This window comes from Quercus suber, unplaced genomic scaffold (genome assembly GCF_002906115.3).
Source record: "Quercus suber isolate HL8 unplaced genomic scaffold, Cork oak 2.0 scaffold_207, whole genome shotgun sequence".
Classification (NCBI taxonomy): domain Eukaryota; kingdom Viridiplantae; phylum Streptophyta; class Magnoliopsida; order Fagales; family Fagaceae; genus Quercus; species Quercus suber.
This window is the reverse complement of record NW_027069665.1, coordinates 415,377-443,017: the sequence shown is the minus strand read 5'-3', so window position 1 is coordinate 443,017 and position 27,641 is coordinate 415,377. Positions and strand designations below refer to the sequence as shown.

At 39.3% G+C, this 27,641-nt stretch overlaps 2 protein-coding genes across 6 annotated transcripts; one reads left to right on the top strand and one right to left on the bottom strand.

Moving 5' to 3' along the window:
* Positions 1-7,924: 7,924 nt before the first annotated feature.
* Positions 7,925-16,464, bottom strand: LOC112006608 (plastidic glucose transporter 4). 5 transcript variants are annotated; one of them, XM_065779387.1, is made up of 14 exons: positions 16,128-16,464; positions 15,590-15,853; positions 14,524-14,638; positions 14,292-14,359; positions 13,867-13,999; positions 13,684-13,783; positions 13,485-13,597; positions 10,432-10,525; positions 10,131-10,284; positions 9,560-9,706; positions 9,389-9,462; positions 9,021-9,109; positions 8,785-8,899; positions 7,925-8,372 (listed from the first exon to the last, which is right to left on the bottom strand). In XM_065779387.1, exons 2-14 carry the CDS (start codon positions 15,837-15,839, stop codon positions 8,190-8,192), a joined length of 1,635 nt encoding a protein of 544 aa, XP_065635459.1. In that variant the 5' UTR covers positions 15,840-15,853; positions 16,128-16,464; the 3' UTR covers positions 7,925-8,189. The 5 variants fall into 5 exon arrangements, with proteins under 5 accessions (XP_065635459.1, XP_065635460.1, XP_065635458.1 ...); XM_065779388.1 differs by having other exon boundaries at positions 16,149-16,464; XM_065779386.1 differs by having other exon boundaries at positions 16,168-16,464.
* Positions 16,465-20,511: 4,047 nt separating this feature from the next.
* LOC136070060 (uncharacterized) lies at positions 20,512-22,016 on the top strand. The gene is made up of 4 exons (XM_065779379.1): positions 20,512-20,587; positions 20,680-20,859; positions 20,944-21,341; positions 21,454-22,016. The coding sequence occupies exon 4, from the start codon at positions 21,474-21,476 to the stop codon at positions 21,924-21,926; it is 453 nt and encodes a 150-aa protein (XP_065635451.1). The 5' UTR covers positions 20,512-20,587; positions 20,680-20,859; positions 20,944-21,341; positions 21,454-21,473; the 3' UTR covers positions 21,927-22,016.
* The last annotated feature ends 5,625 nt before the right edge of the window (positions 22,017-27,641 follow it).

Genomic DNA, 27,641 nt, shown 5'->3' with positions numbered 1-27,641 from the left:
ACAGCACATAATATACGCTCTTAAGTAGATTTAGTTAATAGCATATTCAGTGACATACTTAGTAATTAAATTATAAAATTAAAAATGTCACTCATATGACACACTACAGTCTACACACCATTCAATAGATGCTAGTTTAAATTTTTGTTAAATTTTTTTAGGTTCACACTTTAGCCCTCTTAATTGAAATCTTGACTTTATCCTGCCTATATTAGGCCAATTTTAGCCAAAAATGAAAAACCTTGTAAGTTGTGGCTCAATTAGTTGGCACCTTATGGTGTTGTTTTTTTTATAAAGATATCTAAGGTTCAAATCTACTTTCCCAACTATATAATTAAGCCAATCTTGAAGCAAGGTTCAATGGTTTGCCAACTCCCCACCTAAAATTCAACACACGACTCTAATTTTGTTTGCATTCTTGTTAATCTTCTGAAGGCACAAACTTATGGAAGAGCACGAACAAATAGAAAACAGTCAAACACTAAAATTATGGAGGTACAAGAATGAAAATAAGATGTATGGTACGCTTGTGCTTCATGTCTAAGGTATTAGTTTATTTCTTTCACATCTAGTGCAAGTAAATTATTCTGACTTGATGTGTGGCCTTTATGAGACACCAATGGCATCTTACTTCCATAGTTCCGTTCTCCAAAAATCAAGATTCCGAATTGGGAAGCAGTACCCTTTTTCGCTTTTTGACAGCTTATATGATAATTCATGAAGTTATTCAATTAGCCGCATGGAAACATTCAAAAAATATATTGATAGTCTTAAAAGTTTCGTATGCTTGTTTCATGAACAATCACATGGGAAAATTTTAAATACTCTTCACCTTTGACGAAGATCTCACTATTGCATGTGGCTTGTAGAGTTTTAGAATACAAATAATAATTGTCACAACTACCAAAGTTTATTAATGAACTGCCACCAGGTCTAACATTAGGCTCAAGACCATTTCAGCTTTGGGGTCAAGTTCCCTGACAAGAAACTTGCGGCAGATAATAAAACTTTTATTTTTTGGGTAAAATACGATTGCATTAAGAACTAAGGAATAAAAACAGAATCAGTACATATCCTGGTTAAAAACAAACCATTCAAGTCAGAATTGAAAACAATGACTAAGTCCACAAGCAGATAGGGATGGCAATTTAAATCCGACCCTATTCAGGTATGGGTTTTTTTTTTTTAAAAAAAAAAAAAAAAAACCGAAACGGGTCCAGGTCGGGTTTGGGGTTTTATAAAAAAATTCGATACCCGACCCGGATATGACCCGGTTGCCCTGAAATTACAAAAAAAAAAAACCCCTTATATATATAGTTGTAATGTAAACCCTATGTCCCTAACCCAGCCGCCTCTCATAATCTGATCTTATTTCAATTCACGCCCTCAGCCTCACGCCTCAACCTCACATCTCCAGCTCATAATGTCACTCACTCTGTCTCAGCTCTCTCACTCACTGTCTCACACGGCCACAAGCCCACAAGCAGTCAAGCATAGGCAGTCGTCGTCGCTGATCTCACACTATCGCCACACGATGACAAGCCTACAGCTCTCTACTCTCTCAACTTCGTTTCGTCCTCACCGTCGGCGATCTCACACTGTCACACAGCCTTCTGCCCCTCTCATCTTCCTCGCCCATGGCCTCACGACCTCACTACACCTTGATCTCCATTTTTTTCTTTTTTATTTTCTGGGTTCAGTTCGTCTCAATGTGAGTTTGCGTTTGTGATTTTGAAAGGGAAAATCATAGATCTAAAATTTGTGTTTAGGATTTTTGTGTTTATGTTTGTGATCGTGTTTGGATTTGTGTTTGTGTTTGTGATTTTGGGCCGGAAAATCATAAATTGAAGTTTGTGTTTTTGATTTTGGGCTTGGCTGGGCATGAGGGGACGAGACCCGCGGAGGCCCGATGGGGCGGGTTTGGGGTTAAGAAAAAAACCCATTTAATAAACGAGCCGGGTTCGGGTTTCTAGGGCAGACCTGCGGGTCGGATCCGGGTATGAAAAACCCGGCCCAAACCTGACCCATTGCCATTCCCATAGGCGGACACAAGAAAAGCTTAAACTAACTATCCTGAGCAGCTCCCATCCTAGCCAGCTTGTTTGCACTTCAAATGGCTTCCCGAAAACAGTGCTTAAAGTGGATTTGGTGGATCTGAGTAGCCAGTTGCTTGCAGTCATCAACCAAGGGAGCAACCAGACTGTTAATGCACTTTGAAGCAGATAGAACATCAATTACAGCCCTAGCATCGACTTCAACTTCAACAGCATTAAAATTCCTATGAACATAGATCAACAACCCATCCCTTAAGGCCCATTGTTCTACTATGAAACTAGAAGAAGTTCCTATATTCCTTGCAAAACCCACAACCCAGGCACCTTCTTCGTCGCGAATAAAGCCCCTACCTCCTGCTAGCCTCGGATTTCCAAGGGAAGACCCATCCTTGTTCAACTTAACCCATCCACGCCTTGGTTTCTCCCATCGAATCTGTTTGGCTATCAGTTGAGATGCTATTTTTGGGAAGTATGCACAGTAATAGAACTCCGTGGCTCCATGAACTATATCCTTAGCTAATGAAGGATTAGGAGTTTTGTTGTTGAACATGACCTGATTTCTATGACTCCAGATAGTCCAAACAGTAAAGGAAAACACAATTTTCCAAGGAATGGGGGGGAGGGGGGCAAAAATCTGCCTTATCATTTGCACAGTTAGATGATAGCCATGAGTGGAAGTTTTGCACAAAGAATGATCCATTGCTGACCGAAATTCCCAGCTGAATCCACATATCCGTGAGAGTGGGACAATCTCAAAAAGCATGAGAGATTGTTTCAACACCAGTTTGACACAAAGGGCAGGTGGCATCAATGCCTATGCCTCTTGCTACTAAGCGCTCTCTAACCCCAACACTATTGTGGCAGCACTTCCAAAGAAAAAACTTAATTCTAGGGAGGGTTTTTAAATCCCAAACCCACTACCCATGGAAAGGCTCACCAGCTCCCAAATTTTCTGCAATTCTATAAGCACTGTGAAGATCAAAATCTCCATGTTTGGCCTTCACCCAAACCAATCTGTCTTGACTTCTAGTAGTTAGAGCGAAAGGGATTACTTGAATCTCTTTCTTGTAATTCAAAGGGAGATCAAAAGGGATTAGATCCCAATTCCACCCTGATTCATCAACAACATCTCTAATCTTCAGCTTTTCACTTTTCAAAGGCAAAGGCCCTTGAACCACCTGCCTTAGTGGACCTAGACTTGTCCAAGAATCAAACCAAAAATTCAGATTGCTCTCCCTTCCAGGAAACCACCTTGTTCCATTTTGAAAAACAGTCTTAGCCTTCCTCATTCCAACCCAAACTTGAGAGCAAGGAAGCTTATCATTGTCTCTTGACCTCAGTCTTTACTGGGGACAATACTTGCTTTTAATTACTTTGGCCCATAATGAATCTCTCTCTGTCTAAAACCTCCAATTCAGCTTTGCAAGCAAACTTGTATTTCTACCCTTAGCTGTTTGAAGACCCAAACCACCTTCCTCCTTTGGCTTAGTGACCTTTTTCCAACCTATCCAGTGCATCTTCCTAGAAGATTCAGTAGACCCCATAAGAAATTCTTGTTCACCCTGTCTATACTGTCTAAAACCTTAGCTGGTAAGTGTGTGCATTGCAACACATAATTAGGAATTGTTGACAAAGATAATTGAACAAGCACTGCCCTTCCTGGTTGAGAAAGCAAACTAGCCTTCCACCCCACCAACTTTTGCTTCATCCTATCCACAATAAAATTGTAGTCTTGAGTCGAGGAGCCCGACACTTTAATGGTAATACCAAGATATTTCCCAATTGTTAAGGTGGACTATTCACACTCCACACCTTATATTAAAATTGGTGCAAAGTTTTTTCCCCCTTTCTTTGCTTTTCGCCTACTATGGAGATGATCAACATCAAACAAAACATTAGCATTAGGTATTTGTCATATTGCAAGGGCTAGCTAGAAGCTTTCAACAAAGATCAATAAAATGCCACTTTTCAAAATAATGTCCTGCATTCATGTTATTTAGTGTGCGTTTGAATTGGGATGAAAAATTAAAATTATTTTACTATTCAACTTATTTTTGTTACTATTTATGGGTCTCACTGCACTTTTTGATATCATTCATTGTCCTCACTGTACTATTTCAATTAACTTTTACCTTTATCTACAGTACTTTCAGCAATAAGTTTTCAATTTCACCAAAATAAGCGACATCTAAACGCACCCTTAATCTGAAAATTCAAGAATCAAGTGACAAAATACATTCTTATTTTATATCACATAGCCTCAGTAACCTGATTCTAAAATGTTGTCACAATTAAGGAACTCAATATAGCGAAATGTGGAGCAATAAACATAAGATTGTGAAATTTGGGGCAATAGACAAGCTAGTTTTGAGTCCCAGCAGATAATGCAGTACTGTACTGGAAAAGGAGAACCAGAGCACCCGCCCCAAGGTCAAAATCCAAGAGTTGCAGTGAGATTGTGATAACATGCACTTTAGAAAGATATCCTCATCAAATTGCAGGGTTAAGAGCACGCTCTATTTCCTCCAAAGATCTCCCCTTTGTTTCCACAACATTAGCAGCTATGTACAGGACAGCAAGAAGACAGACAGTTGCAAATCCCAAATACACTGAGCTGATTCCAAACTTGGTCACAACACTCAGGAAATAAAGGCCAATGACGAAGTTGGAAATCTGATGGGATTGAAAAACCATAGATTCGATACCCGACCCGGATATGACCCGGTTGCCCTGAAATTACAAAAAAAAAAAACCCCTTATATATATAGTTGTAATGTAAACCCTATGTCCCTAACCCAGCCGCCTCTCATAATCTGATCTTATTTCAATTCACGCCCTCAGCCTCACGCCTCAACCTCACATCCCCAGCTCATAATGTCACTCACTCTGTCTCAGCTCTCTCACTCACTGTCTCACACGGCCACAAGCCCACAAGCAGTCAAGCATAGGCAGTCGTCGTCGCTGATCTCACACTGTCGCCACACGATGACAAGCCTACAGCTCTCTACTCTCTCAACTTCGTTTCGTCCTCACCGTCGGCGATCTCACACTGTCGCACAGCCTTCTGCCCCTCTCATCTTCCTCGCCCATGGCCTCACGACCTCACTACACCTTGATCTCCATTTTTTTTCTTTTTTATTTTCTGGGTTCAGTTCGTCTCAATGTGAGTTTGCGTTTGTGATTTTGAAAGGGAAAATCATAGATCTAACATTTGTGTTTAGGATTTTTGTGTTTATGTTTGTGATCGTGTTTAGATTTGTGTTTGTGTTTGTGATTTTGGGCCGGAAAATCATAAATTGAAGTTTGTGTTTTTGATTTTGGGCTTGGCTGGGCATGAGGGGACGAGACCCGCGGAGGCCCGATGGGGCGGGTTTGGGATTAAGAAAAAAACCCATTTAATAAACGAGCCGGGTTCGGGTTTCTAGGGCAGAACTGCGGGTCGGATCCGGGTATGAAAAACCCGGCCCAAACCCGACCCATTGCCATTCCCACAGGCGGACACAAGAAAAGCTTAAACTAACTATCCTGAGCAGCTCCCATCCTAGCCAGCTTGTTTGCACTTCAAATGGCTTCTCGAAAACAGTGCTTAAAGTGGATTTGGTGGATCTGAGTAGCCAGTTGCTTGCAGTCATCAACCAAGGGAGCAACCAGACTGTTAATGCACTTTGAAGCAGATAGAACATCAATTACAGCCCTAGCATCGACTTCAACTTCAACAGCATTAAAATTCCTATGAACATAGATCAACAACCCATCCCTTAAGGCCCATTGTTCTACTATGAAACTAGAAGAAGTTCCTATATTCCTTGCAAAACCCACAACCCAGGCACCTTCTTCGTCGCGAATAAAGCCCCTACCTCCTGCTAGCCTCGGATTTCCAAGGGAAGACCCATCCTTGTTCAACTTAACCCATCCACGCCTTGGTTTCTCCCATCGAATCTGTTTGGCTATCAGTTGAGATGCTATTTTTGGGAAGTATGCACAGTAATAGAACTCCGTGGCTCCATGAACTATATCCTTAGCTAATGAAGGATTAGGAGTTTTGTTGTTGAACATGACCTGATTTCTATGACTCCAGATAGTCCAAACAGTAAAGGAAAACACAATTTTCCAAGGAATGGGGGGGAGGGGGGCAAAAATCTGCCTTATCATTTGCACAGTTAGATGATAGCCATGAGTGGAAGTTTTGCACAAAGAATGATCCATTGCTGACCGAAATTCCCAGCTGAATCCACATATCCGTGAGAGTGGGACAATCTCAAAAAGCATGAGAGATTGTTTCAACACCAATTTGACACAAAGGGCAGGTGGCATCAATGCCTATGCCTCTTGCTACTAAGCGCTCTCTAACCCCAACACTATTGTGGCAGCACTTCCAAAGAAAAAACTTAATTCTAGGGAGGGTTTTTAAATCCCAAACCCACTACCCATGGAAAGGCTCACCAGCTCCCAAATTTTCTGCAATTCTATAAGCACTGTGAAGATCAAAATCTCCATGTTTGGCCTTCACCCAAACCAATCTGTCTTGACTTCTAGTAGTTAGAGCGAAAGGGATTACTTGAATCTCTTTCTTGTAATTCAAAGGGAGATCAAAAGGGATTAGATCCCAATTCCACCCTGATTCATCAACAACATCTCTAATCTTCAGCTTTTCACTTTTCAAAGGCAAAGGCCCTTGAACCACCTGCCTTAGTGGACCTAGACTTGTCCAAGAATCAAACCAAAAATTCAGATTGCTCTCCCTTCCAGGAAACCACCTTGTTCCATTTTGAAAAACAGTCTTAGCCTTCCTCATTCCAACCCAAACTTGAGAGCAAGGAAGCTTATCATTGTCTCTTGACCTCAGTCTTTACTGGGGACAATACTTGCTTTTAATTACTTTGGCCCATAATGAATCTCTCTCTGTCTAAAACCTCCAATTCAGCTTTGCAAGCAAACTTGTATTTCTACCCTTAGCTGTTTGAAGACCCAAACCACCTTCCTCCTTTGGCTTAGTGACCTTTTCCCAACCTATCCAGTGCATCTTCCTAGAAGATTCAGTAGACCCCATAAGAAATTCTTGTTCACCCTGTCTAAAACCTTAGCTGGTAAGTGTGTGCATTGCAACACATAATTAGGAATTGTTGACAAAGATAATTGAACAAGCACTGCCCTTCCTGGTTGAGAAAGCAAACTAGCCTTCCACCCCACCAACTTTTGCTTCATCCTATCCACAATAAAATTGTAGTCTTGAGTCGAGGAGCCCGACACTTTAATGGGAATACCAAGATATTTCCCAATTGTTAAGGTGGACTATTCACACTCCACACCTTATATTAAAATTGGTGCAAAGTTTTTTCCCCCTTTCTTTGCTTTTCGCCTACTATGGAGATGATCAACATCAAACAAAACATTAGCATTAGGTATTTGTCATATTGCAAGGGCTAGCTGGAAGCTTTCAACAAAGAGATCAATAAAATGCCACTTTTCAAAATAATGTCCTGCATTCATGTTATTTAGTGTGCGTTTGAATTGAGATGAAAAATTAAAATTATTTTACTATTCAACTTATTTTTGTTACTATTTATGAGTCTCACTACACTTTTTGATATCATTCATTGTCCTCACTGTACTATTTCAATTAACTTTTACCTTTATCTACAGTACTTTCAGCAATAAGTTTTCAATTTCACCAAAATAAGCGACATCCAAACACACCCTTAATCTGAAAATTCAAGAATCAAGTGACAAAATACATTCTTATTTTATATCACATAGCCTCAGTAACCTGATTTTTATTTTATCTACAGTACTTTCAGCAATAAGTTTTCAATTTTACCAAAATAAGCGACATCTAAACACACCCTTAATATGAAAATTCAAGAATCAAGTGACAAAATACATTCTTATTTTATATCACATAGCCTCAGTAACCTGATTCTAAAATGTTGTCACAATTAAGGAACTCAATATAGCGAAATGTGGAGCAATAAACATAAGATTGTGAAATTTGGGGCAATAGACAAGCTAGTTTTGAGTCCCAGCAGATAATGCAGCACTGTACTGGAAAAGGAGAACCAGAGCACCCGCCCCAAGGTCAAAATCCAAGAGTTGCAGTGAGATTGTGATAACATGCACTTTAGAAAGATATCCTCATCAAATTGCAGGGTTAAGAGCACGCTCTATTTCCTCCAAAGATCTCCCCTTTGTTTCCACAACATTAGCAGCTATGTACAGGACAGCAAGAAGACAGACAGTTGCAAATCCCAAATACACTGAGCTGATTCCAAACTTGGTCACAACACTCAGGAAATAAAGGCCAATGACGAAGTTGGAAATCTGATGGGATTGAAAAACCATAGAATTCGTAATCAAAGGAGAGGTAAATATATGAAAGACTACAATATAGGCAACAAAGTTACCCAATCTAATAACAACATAACTTAGCATGGCATAATCTTTTTCTTCATTTAGAAGGCCACATGACAGAAAAGGCTATTCTGTTCTAGCATACTCATATCATGTGTAGGCAAAGACATATGAACACAATTATTAACTTTGAAATGCTATTAGACAAGATAAATGATGATCTTGTTTGCAGTTAGCATCTTCTGATTTCTGATAGATTGTTCATCTAACAAATGTCTGTTGTTCTTTCAGTCGGTATATATAATAGAAATTGAAGCATGCTACAGCCCACAGGCAGTAATTAAGTGCACAAATTGAATATGTAAACATGCATTTGACTTACCCAATGCATGCCTAATGACAAAGCAACTGCTTTTGCTCTGATTCTAGAGGCAAATATCTCTGGTAGAAGAAGAGCAGGCACAGGACCAGCACCAAGTGAAAAGGACAATACATAGCTGTGTATGGAGAACGGAAGTCAAGTTCAGATTTCATAGGCCAATGTTAAACAGAAATGGAAATGACACCAGATTGTAAAGCTTTAGTAGCTAAGGAAATACCCAAAAAGTTATGACTTACAGAACAGTCCCAAGAACAGCAAGAGTGCCAGAGTATGGCGCCAGGACCTTCCAAGTAAAGGACAGAGAAAGCAACAACATTGAAGCAGCCTTGACAAGCAGATAGAAAGAGAGAGTTATCAATTATAAAATCATCTGAAACTTTGAATGAACTATGTGCATAAATAGGAGCACTTAGTGATATAAAGATAATTGGTTTATGGTAGAAAGTAATCATTGATACATAAACAATAATTATGTGCAGTAAGAACTAGAAAGCAACTGCAGAGGGCAGATTCCAAGATCACAAACTATGTGCTTGATTATGATGGGAAGGTAATAAGGTATCAGAAGATTCACATTTTATCTACTTGACATAAATAACACTACCATTCCGCAAAAGCTTGTGATGAGAAGACTTTTCCTTCCCTGCCTATCCATCAAGGAGGATGCAACAGCTGTGCCTGTGAGAATATCAAGCATCAGTCAAATAGAACATAATATGCACAATGTGAGATTAAATTTTACTGGCTCCATAGAGAAAGTTGACAGAAAACTAACCAAAGACATTTGCCGTCCCAACAAGAGCACTTGCTGCAACATCAGAGGCAATCCCAGCACTCCGAAACACAGAGGTAGAATAATATACCACAGCATTTATCCCAGCCAATTGTTGGAACAAGAAAAGTGCTGCACCTACACTAACAACTGCAGCAAGACATATATGTCAGGGATATACATGCTTTACCATGCCACATCAGAGAGAATTATTACATCAACTACAAAAAGTAGTAAGAAAATGAGTCGCAACACTAATGGTCCGTTTCGATTGAGGGGGAGGGAGGAGAAGTAGAGTAGAGTAGAATAGATTCAGCACAAAATTAACTTATTTTTAACTAACTCTACTCTACTCCCCTACACTCCCCATCCTTCCCCCTTCTATCCAAACAGGCTATAAGGCATGGACTTTAACGGTATTGTTTTAATCTCTCTTATCAAACTTGCTTATGAACAAAATAACTGGCCATAAACAAAGAAAAACGTATCATTTGAATATATAAACCCAAAGATATATTATCAGTGAAGTAGTTAGCCAGAAAGAAACTAAGTAACAAAGTTGCCTCTGGTATACCTTTCCAATAGCGGCTACTAAACAGATCAAACCATCCTGCTTCAGGTTCTGTAGAACCTTGAGTTGCTGTTGTTAAATCATGCATAACCTCAGCAACTCTTTCCTTTCCAAATAGGGTTCTTATAGACTTTTCAGCTTCAGCAATTTTTCCTTGCTGCAAATATATATGCTTAACTAAGCATCTTTATTATTAAACAAATAACCCAAGAATATATGTTACATTAACAGTTGAAGGAGAACATGTTAGATTGTATATATAAAAATTTCAATAACAAGTGACTCCACAGTCATGCAAGAAAACCTGAAAAAGCCACCGAGGACTTTCTGGAGAAACTGCCATTCCTAATGCCAATAAAATAGAAGGTAAAATTGCAATACCAAACATTGTCCTCCACCTGATAAAAAAATCAAAAAAGAAAATAATGACAGAATGAGATCATGAAAACAGAAACATTCATATCAAAGAGATCAGACTGTAAAATTCTTATATATCCATATATGGACAAGAAGAGTGAAGTTCTTAGCAACTACTTTGTACCATTCTGTCTCACCAGTAGTGAATATAACAAAGAAACATTTGTTTGAACGAGTGAAGAATCTATGACAAAGAAATAGTGTTCCAAGCAGAAAGCCAACATGAGAATTATGAAAACAGGACTTTAAAAGATACGGTTTAGTGAATTCTCCAATGGGCTAGGATTAAGGCTTAGTTGAGTTGAGTAAATATTTCAATAGTGCATTAAGGCTGGAGCAAAGTTATAGAGAATGAGCTTAACTACGACAAATTTGACAAACAAACCAGACAAGGGCGGAATCAGCTGAAGTCTGAATGGGTGCTAATAAGACAGTTCTTACAAAATTATAATTTTTTGGACAAAGTTTAGCTCCAGATTTGAAGCTATTTCCTCCAACCTACTACATGATAATTTATAAGACTATCAATGCGTATTATTTAAACAAATCACATGACTCATTAAAAAAGTCATGTGACTAAAACTACACATGGATGGTATCTTCAATCACCACATAATGGGTTGGAGGAAGATAGCTCCAAACTGATTGGAACTAAAAAATTTCCTTTTTTTTTTTTGTGTGCATGCACGTGCGTGAGTCTTTGGGTGTAGGTATTAATATTATAGAGTTCTGTGACATGGAGTGGGTATAGATTAGTTCACGTATAGTATGTTATATGTTGAAGCTTAACATTTAAGAAATTCCAAAGCAACATCCCTCTATCCCAAAATAGATGAGGTGCTTTCCTTTTTGAGTTGTCTGAAGTCTGAACTCCCAAAACATATTGGAATTTCCAAAACAAAAATATTTCTCCGTTTAACTTCCAATATTACCCTTAAATTTGAACCCACCGAAGGGAATTTTTAGAAGATTGGTACTTTTCATTTGGGTTAAAATGTGTGCTAATTGCAAAATCCCATATATTTTAGGGCCAGGAGCATTTATCAATTTTTTAGGACTAAATCGCTTCATAGTGCTAGATAATGTTAGTTTGAGAACTTGAAACATATTCTTGGCTTTGAATCCTATCAAAATGCTTTTAGGTTTGATGGATGACAAACATGTTATCAACTCTAAGTTATTGGTTCAAGTCTTGAAGACCCCCTTTCTGATAAATTCTTCTGTACTGTATAAGTACACATGCAGTTTCACTGGTGTAATGGATGCATGATCATAAAAATTAGTCTGGAAACAAGATTCTGAATATCTTTTCCCTCTACAAAATTTAACAGTTATGACCTAATAAGCATTTAATCTAACCTCTAATAATTAGTCTTGAACATGATCTGACCTCTTCTTTTCCTTCTTAAGATTTAAAAATGGAGAACTTATAAGCATTCAATTTAACCCCTCCACAAAAGGTGAATGTAAAAAAGTAGGTATTTGATTCATTACATGAAAGAAATATCTTATCAAACTTAGCCATTGTTGCAAGAAGCCTTGTTAAGTCATTGGTTTCCAAACCTTTCTCTTGCCATGAAGCAATTAGGAGAGACGTGTATCAAGCTCATTAGGTGAGCGCCCCAAACAGCACACCAAAAGAGTTCCATGACTCTCCAGGTGGCCTACTTTACTTTCACAAATATATTATCACATCAGATCAGGACATATGTTTATACCTGTGATGCCGAGTTTAAATGACCAGGACTATCTAATTTTAAGTTTGTTACAACCTTGATGTATAAAGCTAATTAATGCAGACATTGTATAATTTACATCACAAATTGAACATTAAGGTTGAAGTTTAAGAAGCAAGCATTTGGGCTGCAAAGAGGCAAGAAAATGCAGGTTCAAGTGGTAGTTACAGGGTTGTGAATAATAACCCAGAAACGGTGCAAATATAGAAGGAAGAAAGAGAAGAAGAAGAACAGGCCTTTAAAAGATTAAAACACTTAATATTCCATTAATTAAATTCTAAATTCATCCAATTATAAATATAATAGCACATTCATTCCATTCTTCCTTTTACTAGGATAAGGTGTATTAAAATTTCAAACTCAGAAAGTACCCAAAAAATCCCCCAAAAGACCTACATGAAAAATAAGAAAACACACAGGACTCACAAAGATGGTAAAAAGCCTATGACCAAGCATAGTATGGTAAAAATTCCCCTAGAAATATTTAATCTTTTTAACCAAAATTATAATAATAATAATAATAATAATCTGCTGAAGTTCTGTGGAAATTAATGATTTCACCCCATTGCTCCTAAACTAAAAAATGTCCTTTAGTCCCAGAGTCCTTACAATGTGACTTGCGAAATCATCTAAGACTAATCTACAATGGATGCTGCACATGGGCCTTGCACATGAAACTTGAAATTGCAACATTGAAAATTACACACAAGAAAACAGTAACACTTTTTTTCCCATCACTTCTTTAGATTAAACTTAGGATACTTTGAAAAGTAAAAGAAGGCATGGTTTTGGTAGTATCTGGGAACTGAAGCACAAGATAGAGGCTAAAAATACAAGGTTTAAAGTAAAAAAGGAAAGTCAAAAGGAAAAATGAAGATGTACAGACTGAGAACAAAGTTGGGTTCCTAGGCATCATATGCTCATAGCTATGGGTCTTGAACGTCTCAACTAAGAAAGGACGTGTCACACATCCTTGGATGAATATATGTATGGCCTCAAGAGACCAAAGGGAGTTGAAAAGGATACCCTCTCTCTCCCTCCTAATGTTAGGTACCATAGTGGCCACACTTTTGATAGATATTACTAACAATGATTTAACTATTATCTAGCAGTTTTAGCCAAATGATAATACGCTTTCTTTCGGTTATTTATAAATAACAGAAAGTAAATGACTAACAAGGAAAAATTCAATTAAAAAAAATACCATAGAGGGTTTCCTGCCAAAGGTAATCCAGCCACCAAAGCTGCAAGAATCCCAATGCATATAAATAGCTGGTTCACAGATCCAAGTGTACCACGAATCTCAGTTGGTGAGATCTGCATTTTTAAAGGGTGTTGAAAGATATTATCCTCAAAAAAATACACATGATCACACAATGCCTATAATAACTAGATAATACTACCTCAGATATGTAAAGTGGTACAATAGCAGATGTGACACCAATTCCTATGCCAGCAAGTAAGCGGCCTATTATCATAGTCTGTACACTCTGGGCCGTGACACTGAAAATATATAAGACAAAGCATTAGTGTCCAGCACATATTTTAAAATATCACAAACCTGTCTTCAGCAAGAGATGACAGACCAAAGAAATGCTCCAATTGTCAGTGGGATGGCATCTAATTGAAAACTCCTTGTTCTACCGAACTTGTCTGCCAATGCTCCACCAGTAAATGAACCAACAGTGGCACCAGCGAGAAGTGCACTAACAACCCATCCTGCTCAAGGTGTTACATTATGGAAAAGTATCAGCATGAATATCATAGAAGAAAAAAGAAAAATAATCTGAAACTTTAAAAAGAACAAAATATGAAGCAATTAATATCCCAACTGAAGCTTTTCAATATGCAACTTTCTTTTTCTCGTTTGCAAAAATTGATGGCAAACATGATATAAGACAACATCCCTTACGTTATCAAATTTGCTAAACATATGTGTTGTTATATATAACAACATACTAATTTACGGAAAACAGGAAAAAAGAAAGAAAAACAAAATTACTGCACTTGCCTTGTAATACAGTGTTTTCTGCAATCCCAAGATCCTTGGCGAGGTACTCAAGAGCACCATTTACCACCCTGCAGCAGCCAAAGCAGAGTACAAAACCATTATAGCCTCAGAACATGGATATGTTACATAACAAGACATTTCAGGACAGAACAAAAATGTCCAATTTGATGCAGGACTTGCATATATATTCTGCTGCTCTATTTCTCAAGAGTGGAGAATTAGAGAACCATACCCGAGATGGTAACCAAACAAAATAGCTCCCAAACAAGCGACACCAACGTATGGCAAAACAGTCCCAGAAGATTTGCCCTGAGGCACAGTGAAAGGAGCATTCTCAAGATCACCATCTGCAACATAATTTCATATGGTACTTGTAAGAAAATAGAAACTAATCAATATTCTAAGAGTGTCATTGTCCATGGTAAAATGTTTAAACTTATACATGCATGGAAGGCACTTTTGTGATATATAGACAGTTTCAAAGAACCATGCCCCATAAATCCCATGTTAAAACACCAAAATGAAAAGAAATGGTCAAAGCTGATCATAACACAAGTACAAGCCAGCATATTATGTTCTCAGGTTGTGTGTCCTTGGGATAGCACCAGAACAGGATTGCTAAGTTTATAAAGCACACAAAGGATGATGGATCCAAGGATAGTGGTGAAATAGAACCAGCAAGGTACAAGGAAGAAGTGCATTTGTTCTCTAAAAATTTCAAAACAGAGAAATGAATTATTAGCCAATCACTGCCATAATAAAATGTAAGGCCACACAGGACCATCCGGATTTCAACAAGACATGCTGTCAGGTAAATATAGTTCATTGAGAAAAGCGATTTACTTAATAATAAGAGCATTATTAAGCTTGGCCTTTGAATGGATTCTTCAATTCACAGAAAGAAAATCCAACTAAATCCGCTGGCAATGTTGTAATGGACTGGACTCCGAAGTGGGTTCTTCAATTCCCATTTAAAGTCCCCAATTTCGGGTAAATAAATCGAAACCTTACCATTGCAAGGTAATATGAAGTTTAACTTTGTAAGGTTTGTACTTTGAAGTTTGATCTCTCTCTCTCTCTCTCTCTCACACACACAAAGATCTAAGTAGAGAATGTGGCAAGAAAACAAAAGGAAGTAAACAACCTTAACATGTAGCCAAATAATGAAGTAATTAAAAGAAAAAACTGTAATCACTCTGCTAAATTTAAAGGAAAAAAAAAAAAATTGACCCAATAAAACTAAACAATTTTTGAAAATGAAAAGAAAGCCAATCAATCAAGATATTTCATGAACAAACCAGTAGCCTGAGCCTTGACTGATCTGGGCTTGGCCGAGGACCTGAAAATGCCATAAGCACCCACTCTTGCACCAGTGAGCTCAGTCTCCATAGCCGTCAAACTGGAGCGTAGACCACAGCAAGCACTCCTATCGGTCATTCTCAATCCCAAACTTGGTTTTTTAGATTCCCCAAAACCATTCAAAATCCTTGTACGCTTTTGGACCCCAAAACCTATCCCTCCTTTGACTGCAAAAGTTGACGCCTGCATTTTTTTCTTTTAACCTGAAATTTTTTTAAAAAAAACAAATCCAATTACCCATAAAGTCAAAATTAAGTAAAAACCCATTAAAAGTTTGAGTATATCAAGCATAAAAAACGTATCAATTAAGAAACATATTTATCTCAGAAGGAGAATTTAACACAATGGCATTAAAGGGTATGTAAAAACAGAGTGATCAAAATTAAGTACAAAATTTGCAAAACAATGCTACTATTTTCGAAGATCTAATTCATTCTACAAATTTAAAATTACAAAACAAGTGGGAATGAACACAACTATCAGTGACAGAAACAGAACCGCGATCAGACTGTCTCACTTGCTTTTTGTTAGTTTGTGGTGGTTTCTCTCAGCTTACTCTGTTCCGATTGCTCTGCTCTGTTTTGGTTTTTATGGGGTTTTTTTAGTGAGAGACACAGGCTTCGGAAAGTCCGCTAAACAGAGTGGAAATGAGTGAGAGTGAGACCTACGATGACGAATTTGGTGGAGAATTCAATTCCATTTCTTTGATGCTTTGATTCCTTCTCTTTGTTTTCTTTTTCCCTTGTAAATTATAGTTTGCTCACTGTAATAGAAATAGATAGCACAACTGTATAAGATAAGTTCGATTTTTCTACTTATTAGTTTTTGAATTCAAAACACTTTCTAGATTAACTTATAATGTGAAATAAGAATTGTTATCAATAATTCCTATAACATTTTATCAAATAATAATAATGATGATAAATAATTCCTATAGGCTATAACAAAAAGGTTGCAACTTGCAAACAATAATTATATAAAAAGATATTTAAGTAAAGTCTCTTAAGTGCAGAATATTAAATTCGGTCATCAATTAAGTTTAAAGCAATTATGCTTGAGGTTAATTAACTTTCAATTTCTGGCTTTTATAAAATATACATACATATATATTACCCTTCAAAAAAATAATACCGATTATGTTTAATTGTTCAATTTAATCAAGTATTTTTTTTTTATAAAAAAATTCTTCTTATAAAATACTTTTTCAAACAAGTCAAACATTATTTTCTTATGTTAATTAAAAAATCACCCTTTGTAAAAAATAAAAATAAAAATTATAGTTGGATTTGTATGAACACTTATTAATTTATCGAGAAGTGGTTAAGGTATATTTGTGCATAACATTAAAGAAAACAAGTAAGATTTTAGAAAATTGTATATAAACACATAAATTAAAAAGAAAAAAAAAAGTCATTAGACAATAGTGATAATTTAAATGACAATCCATATACGTTTTAATTAAATTACTTTTTAAATGATTTAAAAATTCAAATTATTAATGCATATAAAAAATCTTTTTTTATTTTTTATACTTGGAAGATTTTCCTTCAAATTGATTTCAAAGAAAATTACTATATTTTGTTTAAATCTATATCAATAAATTCAACCCATCTAATGTTTCTTAAGCAATTAGATACTTTAGGAGCATGGAGAATTATACACCCTCTTTTTATATTCATAACGAAGTCTACTTATTAAATTTACAGTAAAGTCAACTACAAATGCGAGAGAAATGAGCACAATTTTATTATATTTCTAAAATACTTAATAATTTTTTTATTTTTTAATTAACCAAGATGCTTTCAAAAATATATATTTAAGCCAACAGTTTGTAGTTTTTGTTTTATCTATGCCAACTTAGCTATGTATAAAATATGTTTTCTTTTGTTTTGTTCTGACCTTGTTAATTGGAAATGATTTTTGAACGGTGAAATGGGCAGATAAATTTGGGGTTAAAATTTTGTATGAGTGATAAATTCGGGGTTAAATTAAATTAGAGAATGGAAAGTTAAAAAAAAAAAAAAGATAAAGTAAATGTTACTGTCTGTCGGGGGCGGGGGATGAATATCAGAATATGATGAATTACAAAGTTACACGTTGGATTGCGGATTAGATTTGGGGTTGGGTTGGGTTGGGTTGGAGATGAGATGATGTGGGTGGGTGCACGTGGGACATATAATAGGGTTTTTTTTTTTTACTTCTTGTGTACATCCTTTTCCTTTTTAAACAGTGATGTTCTTTTGTTTAACTATGTGTACGTGCGCAAAAAATGGAAACTTGAAATAGGAAACAAACAATTCAAGAAATAGGAAACAATTATTGAAAGGAAACTTTTAACCGCATGCATGCAGACCCCAAAAATGGCTCATGCTGCATCTGCATGCACTTACACTACTAGTCTTCGTTTTGAGAGATGTTACGTCTACAATAATTTTATAATATTTTTATAACAAATCACAGGTGATTAGTTTTTATTGGTTCAAATTTGAAACTAACACTAAGATTTCTTTTTTGCCCTAACAATAACAACCAGTAACAACCTACCACTTAGGATCTGTTATAAAAATGTTGTAAAAATATTGTAAATATATCATTTCTCCTTCCTTTTTGGTTTTATTTAAAGAACATACCTCCCAACTTGAAAAAATAAAAACGAAAAAAGTCCCTAAAAAAAAAAAACTGTCCCAATCTCTCCACATTATTATCCAAAAATAAGCCTTCATTAGGCTAAAGTCTAATCCATTACGTATTTTCTATTCCCATCGTATTTACCTACTTTTTTTTCTCTTATATATTTAGTTATTTACCTAAATTACGTTATAATTTGAATGATTCTTGAATAATTATTTTATTTGAGAGCGTGCTTTCATTTTATTTATGGGTTTTCTTCCTACTAGCTTGAGATTTTATTAGCTTTTCTTTCAAACACGACCTTTTTTATGCTTAAATACTCATTATCTCTTGTGTGTTGGGTTTAATTTCCTCTTGATATATATGTTACAGAGTTTAGCTCCATGCCATGAATTTCCATTCTCCATATATAATAACATGTTTAAATATTTACGATCATGTATGATGATGTTGAGATCGTCAGTCGAGATGTTCGTCCAGATAGAGATCGTCCGCTGCTTTTATTGAACCTGGAACACAACAAACTAGGAAAAGATGGGGTCACCGGTGTGGTGCCAGCCACGACGCCTCCGATGATAAAGTTAGAGAAGCTTAGCAAGTAAGAGAAAGCAAAGGAAACTTAGATGAGAAGAGTATTACGTGATTTTTTCATCCCTCCTTCGGATCTTGCTTATGGGTATATATATCGGTTATTTCAGTGCCCTTCTAGTCGTTGGTTCTGTCATTATGGGAGCATAATTGCTTGAGTTCGTAACGCTTGTGCAAGGTGTTAATTTGACAGGCACACCTTCAACGGTATTGACATTTATTGTTGCTTCCCGTAACGGCTAGTCTCGGTTGGGATGTTTAGGCAACCTCCCTCGCACTGCACTGGAAATGGGGTCATCTTTATACATTGTCCGTCAAGGATAGACGATTGTACGTATTTCTCGGACCTATCAGCTGCCCCCTTATTCCAAGGTCGTCCATAACCTGGGACGGTCTTGGGAATACGAAAGGGTTTTTTTTTTTTTGGCGCTTGGGGATGTGTTCTCCGTATTAACTGCCTTATGGCGGCGTGGCACACATAATGGCCACGTGTCAAGTTCTAACCAGTAGGGAGGCATTGTTTCCAACGAATGCCTTTTCGGTTTCCCGCGATTTCCAAGGCAGATTTTAACCTTTACTTTTCCTAACTCCTTCATTTTTACTTTCCATTTGGCTTTTCTGGTCTTTTTTCTTGTTCCCTTCTCTGTGTCCGAGTTTACTGCTGCCGCTGCTTTGCCTTTCCAATTTCCGATTTCCGATTTTCTTCCCCTCTTTTTAAGGTGCGTATCCCTTCTTTTGTGCTCCTTTCCTTTTGTTGTTTCATATTTCTTTATTTACTTTCCTTTTTCAAAATGCACATATCCCTTCTTAATGGTGGATTACACTGATTTTGAGTGTATTTCTCCTTCTATTGCATTTTTCTTTGCTCGCTTGGGGGGACTATTAGAATTTTTCGGTGACCAATACCCACAATCTGGTGATTTTGTGGTAGGGGGCAGTGGCTTAGATTTGGCTTTGAGTGACCTGTACCCTTTGTTGCAGCAGTCGTTTTCTTGGTTTAAATCTGTCCGTGGGGTTCTTAGGAGGGAAAAAAATGGGTTCCATTGTAAGGTCTAGTGGTCATGAGAGGGGTTCGTCCTCTGGCGCGGCCGCGGACGGGGCTGTGATGGACACAGCTACCTCCGTGCCTCCTCCTTCGTCAATACCCTCTATTTCTGCTGTCGCCCCTCGTCCCTTCCATGCTCTCAGGGAAAAGTGTCACTTGAGCGTCGATATTTTTAGTAAGTTTAGGGATAGATTTCAATTCCCCGTAGAAACCAGGGTTCGTCTTCCCAAGAAGGGTGAAAAGGCTTGCGCCTTTGCCCACGGAGAGGTTTGCTTTTATGAAGCGGCCTTCTTGTACGGTCTGAGATTTCCTGTCCACCCGTTTATTATGGAGCTTTTAGATCACCTACAGATTGCTCCTGGGCAACTTATGCCCAATTCTTGGAGAATCGTCATAAGCTATATGGTGATCTGGACGACCATAGTAGATGGGGAGATGATAACTGTGAACGAGCTTACCCATCTTTATCGTCTAAAAGAGTCTAGGGAATTTGGGTATTACGAGCTTGTTCCTTGGGATAGGAGATCTCGCCTAGTAGTCGACCTCCCTTCGTCCTTCCGTTATTGGAAGTCAAGATACTTCTTCGTGTCAGGAGACGGTTGGGAGACTTTGTCAGATGATTTTTGGGGGAATGTCCCCAGGTTGCTGCGCCGGTGGGAGACCCCTCGTCTTGGTGCGTTCGTCTTTTATGCTTTCCTTCTTCTATCCTCGTAGCTATTTTCTTTGTTCGTCCTTACAACCTTGAGTGGTTTCCTTGTTGTGCAGCAAAAGAGTGCCCCAACTTGGAGAGCCAATATAAGGAGAGGGTTCAGCAGGCGTTCAGATACGCAAAGACGATCGACGATCTCGACGAGCTCGTTGATCCATGCACTTTGGCCCATCACTCTTTGGGACCTGAGCCTTCACTCTACGTCCTTCAAGTGCTTGATTGAGAACAATGAAAACGTAAGCAATTTTGATACGCAGGGTTGTTCTTCTTTTCTTTCTTATTCTAACTCTTTCTTATTTTTTTCTTGTTCTCTGATGTAGAAATGACGAGCAAATTTAACAAGGATATGTACGCGAAGATCAAGGGGAAAAAGAACGAACCCCTTTCGAGTATTGGACAGAAGACTTTGAGGTTCACTGATAGAGAGAGAGAGAGAAAAAAAAAGAAGGAGAAGGAGATGACGGAGAGGGGCTCGTCTGCCCCAACTCTAGACGAAGCAAGGACAGCTTCCCCAGCAATCTCGCTTGAAGAGGTCCCTGCTCCAAAGAGACAAAAGACGGGAAAAAAATGTAAGGAGAAGGTAGGTTCTAGTGTTTGGGACGATGCTGACACTGTTGTTGCCCGGGCAAACGAGTTCTTTACTCTTGAGGAAAGGAAGGAGATTTCTCTTGTGCCTTCCCATGAGATGGTGAACTAGCATGTACACAAGCTTGTACAGGTATCTTTTTTCTTAAGTTGTCTTTGTCATTTTTCAAATTTTTTTTTTCTTTTGCCTTAAATTTTTATCCGCAAGTGCTGGGGGAGACTGCATCTTACTTCACAATTTTTAGTGAGTGAGGAGAAGGTCGTCATGGCTGCTTCTGAGGTGGAGGTTCTAGAGGCCGAGGCTTTAGGCTTGCATAAGGACTTGATTGCTGCGATGGACGCTCATAATTCCTCCATGGAGCAAGTCAAAGTTCTGACTGGGCAACTTAAAGCTAAGAAATCTCAAGTGAAACAGAAGGACGAGCTCTTTGCCACTGTAGGTCAAAAGATGAAAGCAGCTGCGGCCAAGGCCGTCCTTGCCTTCCAAACGACCGATGAATACAACACCATTTTGTTCCAATGGTACTTTAAAGGTTTTGAGTTGTTAAGGAGATATCTGGTCAAGCACGGACAGGGGGTCAATCTGGACGATCTGGATTTCGAAGCAGTGGATAAAGAAATCGAAGCAGACGAGGCTGCATTGGCTGCTCAGGCTTCTATGGCTTCAGGCAAGGACCCTCCTGTGGCTGACGAAGGTGGCGATGATACTCCTGCGTAATTACTTGTTTTCATATTATCTATATGTACCTTTTTTTTTTGTGCCCTGTGTGTTCTGGGCTGTTATGGTTAAAACATTTCTCTTTGGTCCCCGTATGTTTTGGGGTTTTTCTCTTCTTTCTCTGAACGATTTGCACCCTCGAGCGCATATATATTTGCATTATGTTTGTTGCTTTCTTCCATATCTGTTTCAACATTTCTTTTCATTAGACTTAGAAAAATTGAGTTGAAATTACTTCTTCGTCTCTTGAAAAAATTTTCTTCGTCCGTCTGTGGACTTAGATGATTTTTGTTGGAGTTTTCTCGGACAATGTATGTTCACTTAGGGATTTCCCTTCTGCTATCTTTTTTTATCCCGGCAATGTGTGTCATCTGAAGGAATTTCATCGTCTTTTAGATCTGGACGATGTTTATCCCTGGTAGGGATTTCATCGTCTTTTTGATCTGGACGACGTATATTCTTTTTTAGGGAATTTCATTCCCTTTGTGACCTGGGTGATGTGTGTTTTTCCACGGAGTTCGTCTTTTCAATTTAGACGATGTGCATCCTTTCGAAGGATACCATCGTCTTTTTGATCTGGACGAATAGTCGTTTTTGTTTTGAAAGGATAATTAGAACACGACGATTTCTTTGAACGAGACTATTGAAATGCTAAATGATCACTTATGGAGTCCTGAATATTACTTATACACTTTTGCATAAATATATAACTTGTAGTAGAAAGCATAGAAACAACCTGCGTTAATAGAAAATGTGGCATTAAATTGTGGTAGCTACTTACAATGAGGGCACGGATTCTTTCTCGTAATACCTCTTTAGGTGCTCGACATTCCACGAACGAGGTAGCTTGTTTCCTTCCAGGTCTTCTAAATGGTAGCTCCCTTGTTGTGAGCAGTGGATGACTCAGTAAGGTCCTTCCCAGGATGGGCCCAGTTTGCCCTGTGCAAGGTCCTTCATCGCTGTAGTTACTTTCTGGAGGACGAGGTCACCGATGCTGAATCTTTTCAACTTTACTCTTTGATTGTAGTATCCTGCCATTCTTTGCTGGTACCTGGCCATTCTCTGGGAGGCCTGGTCTCTAATTTCGTCCATACAGTCCAAGTTCAATCTCAATTGGTCGTCATTGTCCTTCTCGTCAAAAAATTCTCTCCTAATGCTGGTGAGCCCCACTTCGACTGGAATGACTGCTTCCGTGTCGTACGTCAGGTTGAAAGGAGTCTCCCCTGTTGGTGCCCTTGCCGTTGTCCTGTATGCCCATAAGACGCCAGGTAGTTCCTCAGGCCATGCTCCCTTTGCCCCCACTAACCGGGACTTGATGATCTTGAGTAAGGTTCGGTTAGTTACTTCCGTCTGTCTATTGGCCTGAGGATGTCTTAGTGAAGAATACTTGTTTTTGATACCTAAGCTTGAGCAAAATGACTTGAACCCTTGACAATCGAACTGACGACCATTGTTTGATATGATCGTCTTTGGAATCTCAAACCTACAAACAATATTTTTCCACACCAAATTTTGTACCTTAGCCTCCGTGATCGTTGCAAGAGCTTCTGCCTCAACCCACTTCGTGAAATAATCAATCGCGACGAGCAGGAACTTTATTTGTCTCTTTCCTTGCGGTAGGGGGCCCATGATGTTGATCCCCCATTGTGCAAATGGCTAGGGTGAGGAGATGCTCGTCATTCTCTCCCTGGGGACTCGTTGAACATTCCCATACCTTTGACAGCTATCACACTTCTTCACGAAGTCTTCCGCATCTTGTTGCATCGTGGGCCAAAAGTAACCTGCCCTCAGGATCTTTCTAACGAGGGACCTTGGCCCCATATGATCTCCACAAACTCCTCCGTGCACTTCCTCGAGGACATACCTGGCCTCTTCTTCTTCAATGCATCTTAGGTATGGTTGAGAGAAACTTCTTCTATGAAGTTGATCATTCAATACAGTGAATCAGGCAGCTCGTCTTCTTACTTTCTTGGCTTCTTTAGCGTCTAATGGCAGTCGTCTGTCCTTGAGAAAAGACAAAATTGGGTTCGTCCATCCCTGGCTGGTGTGCACAGAGCAGGCTTGTAATTCTTTGATGCTGGGGAGGTTTTGTTTTTCTAGTTTCCAGTCATTTAACTTGTCACGGTTACCTGCTGATTCACTGCGAGCAACCTCGTCGGCTTCTGCATTCTGCGTGGAACCTGTATAAACTCTACCCGGCTAAAGTTACTTACCAGCTGATTTGTTAGTTTAAGATATTTTTGCATCCTTGTCTCCTTAGCTTCGAAGTCACCTCTAGCTTGTCCTATGACGAGCTGTGAATCACTTTTGGCCACGATTTTTTTAGCTCCTAATGCCTGGGCTAGCCTGAGCCCTGTCAACAAGGCTTCGTATTCTGCTTCGTTATTAGTCACGGGGAATTTCAACTGGATCCCATACTTGAGAACATCTTCTTGGGGAGAGACAATCACGATGCCTGCTCCACCTCCCTTTTGTGTGGACGAACCATCAGTGTTGATCGTCCAGACGTCTTCCTGATCTTCTTCCTGCTCGTTGACGGTGAATTCTGCTATAAAGTTTGCTAGTGCTTGGGCTTTTATGGCCATTCGTGAGCGGTATTCGATATCAAACTGGCTGAGTTCGATCGCCCACTGTACCATTCGTCCAGCTGCCTCGAGTTTGTTCATTGCTTTCTTGATGGGTTGGTCTGTCATGACTTTGATTGGGTTAGCCTGGAAGTAAGGACGCAGTTTTCTTGAGGCCACTATTAAGGCGAAGGTGATTTTTTCTATTCTTGGATATCGAGCCTCAGCTCCCTGGAAGGCCTGGCTGACGTAATACACAGGGAGTTGTATCTTTTTTTCTTCCCTGATCAAGGCTGCACTTACTGCTATGGCTGACACTGCCAAGTATAGGAAAAAATCTTCCCCTTCTTTGGACGGACTCAAAAGCGGGGGGTTGCTTAGGTATCGCTTCAACTCCTGGAACGCCGTCTCACACTCCTCCGTCCATGCGAAAACTTTCTTCAAGATTTTGATAAAGGGGAGGCATTTGTCTGTAGCCCTTGAGACGAACCTGTTGAGGGCCGCTATTCTTCCTGTGAGTGATTGTACTTCTTTAGTCGTCCTTGGTGAAGTCATTTCAAGGATGGCCTTTACTTTCTCCGGGTTTGCTTCAATTCCCCTTCGTGAAACCATGAACCCGAGGAATTTTCATGAGGAAACTCCAAAGGCATATTTGGAGGGGTTTAACTTCATGTTATACTGCCTGAGCGTGTTGAACGTCTCTTTCAGATCATTCAGATGATCTTCTTCCTCTTTACTCTTGACGAGCATATCATCGACGTACACTTCTATATTCCTCCCAGTTTGTTTGTTGAACATCTGGTTTACCAATCGGTATGTGGCCCCTGCGTTTTTCAAGCCGAAAGGCATAACTCTGTAGCAATAAAGCCCTTGGCTGATGATGAAGGCAGTTTTTTCTTGATCTTTTTCGACCATCTGTATCTGGTTATACCCTGAAAATGCGTCCATGAAAGTGAGGAGTTTGTGTCCGGCGGTGGAGTCTACTAGTTGGTCAATTCTTAGCAAAGGGAAGCTGTCTTTGGGGCATGCCTGATTTAAATCTGTGAAGTCGACGCACATCCTCCATTTCCCATTCGCCTTCTTGACCATGACGACATTTGCTAACCACTTTGGATAGTAGACTTCTCGAATAAAGTTTGCTGCAAGCAGCTTATTTACTTCATCCATCACCGCTTTGTTTCGTTCGAGGGCGAAGACCCTTTTTTTTTGCTAGATGGGCTTCTTTTTCAGGTCTACATTTAGATGGTGTTGGATGATGTCTGCCGGAATCCCAGACATATCTTCGTGGCTCCATGCGAACACATCGAGACTGTTTTTCAGGAAATTGATAATTCCTTCCCTCGTCCTCGGGTTTAGATTCGTCCCTAACTGAGTCGTCTTGGATAGATCCCCTTCGACCAGCTCCACCGTTTCTAACTGTTCCACAACTCGGGGGTCTTATCTTCGATTACCCATGTATGGTTTTCTTTCGAGGCTAGGACGGCCTGATAGCATTCTCTTGCCAAAACTTGGTCTCCTTTCATTTCTCTGATTCCCTGTTCCGTTGAAAACTTTACCTTAAGGCAGTATGTGGAGGTAGCAGCCTTCCAGCGGTTTAGGGTGGGCCGTCCTATGATCACATTGTAAGACGATGGTGAATCTACAACCAAAAAATTATGCTTGTTGGTTACTTGGAGCGGATATGAACCAGCTGTGACCGTTAACGTTACTATCCCACGGGGGTAAACCCTGTCTCCACTGAAGCTGACGAGAGGTAATTCGAAGGGACGAAGTCTCTAGGTTGCTTCACTCTTCAGGCATCTTCCTCAGAGAAGTACAGGTGCCTTGGTTCGTTTGTTGTTGCTTAGAGGGAGGCATGCTGTGAACACTGTTTGTTTGCCTTTGGTATGACTTCTTGAGGGATCTGAACGACCCTCCTGTTGACGGTCCTCCCTGTTGGTTTTTATCTCTCCTCTTGCATTCTGTGGACAAGGAGGTTGATCTTCACTTCTTGGGAATCCTCCGTGCTGATCCTTCTTATTGTACTGGGGGCTTCTCCCTTTTTCACATATCTCTGAAGCTTTCCTTTCTGGATGAGCTCTTCTATCTGCTCCTTTAGATCTCAGCAATCCTCTGTGTAATGTTTGTGGTCCTTATGAAAATGACAATATTTTCTTTTATCACGACACTAGGTGGTGATTGGAGTGGTCTGGGCCATTTGAGACATTGCTCGTCCTTGATTTCTGTCAAAATCTGATCGACGTACATCACTAAGAGTGTGAATTTCGTCTGCCAAGGGTTCTTATCATCTTCTTTGTCTATTCCCGTCGTCATTACGTCGGCAGTTCGATCCTTCTTCTGCCCCTACGATAGTCTTCTTTGTCCTTCTTTTGTCCTCATCTTTTCCGCCCATCTATACGCTGCTAGGGCTGTCTTCGCGTTCATATATTTCTGCGCTTTAAAAGTGCTTCTGCCATCGTCTTGGGGGATTCTTTGCCAAAGAAACCACAAAATCTCTGGACTTAAGCCAACTTTAAAGGTTGTAAGTTGCACCTTATCGTCTGACTCGTCCACTTCCAGTTCCTCGTGTGAAGCGCGTCACATAGGACCTCAAAGTTTCTTTTTCTCCTTGTTTGATTGTGAGCAAGTGATCAGCCGCTCTCTTTGGACGTTGTCTGCCAACAAAGTGACGAACAAAAGAATGCTTAATTGCTCGAAGTTATCATAGTCGACGTAGGCCAGTTTGGTGAACCACTCCCACTCTCCGGGCTCCTTTAGGGTAGTGGGGAATGATCGACATAGAATTTCGTCAGGGGGTTGTTGAAGGCCTAAAGTCGTCTTGAAAGTATTCAGATGATCCAACGGATCCTTTAGCCCGTTAAAGGGTTCGAGCTGGGGTAGGCGAAGCTTGGAGGGTACTGGACACTCTTGACAGTAGCAGTGAAAGGCGAATCAGTCTTCCTGACGATTCTGTCTAGTCCTAGATCTGTCTTTCCCTAATGGCGTTTCTCACTCGTCCATCTCTTTCCTCATCTCCTTGAGGACACTCGGGTTTGGCTCTTCAGGAGTGCTGGCTCGTCTCCAATGACTGTCTCCGTCTTCATCTCTGTTGACCTCCGTGTGGTTATCTCCCTATTACAATCGCTGTCTCATTTCTTGATTTTGCTGGTGA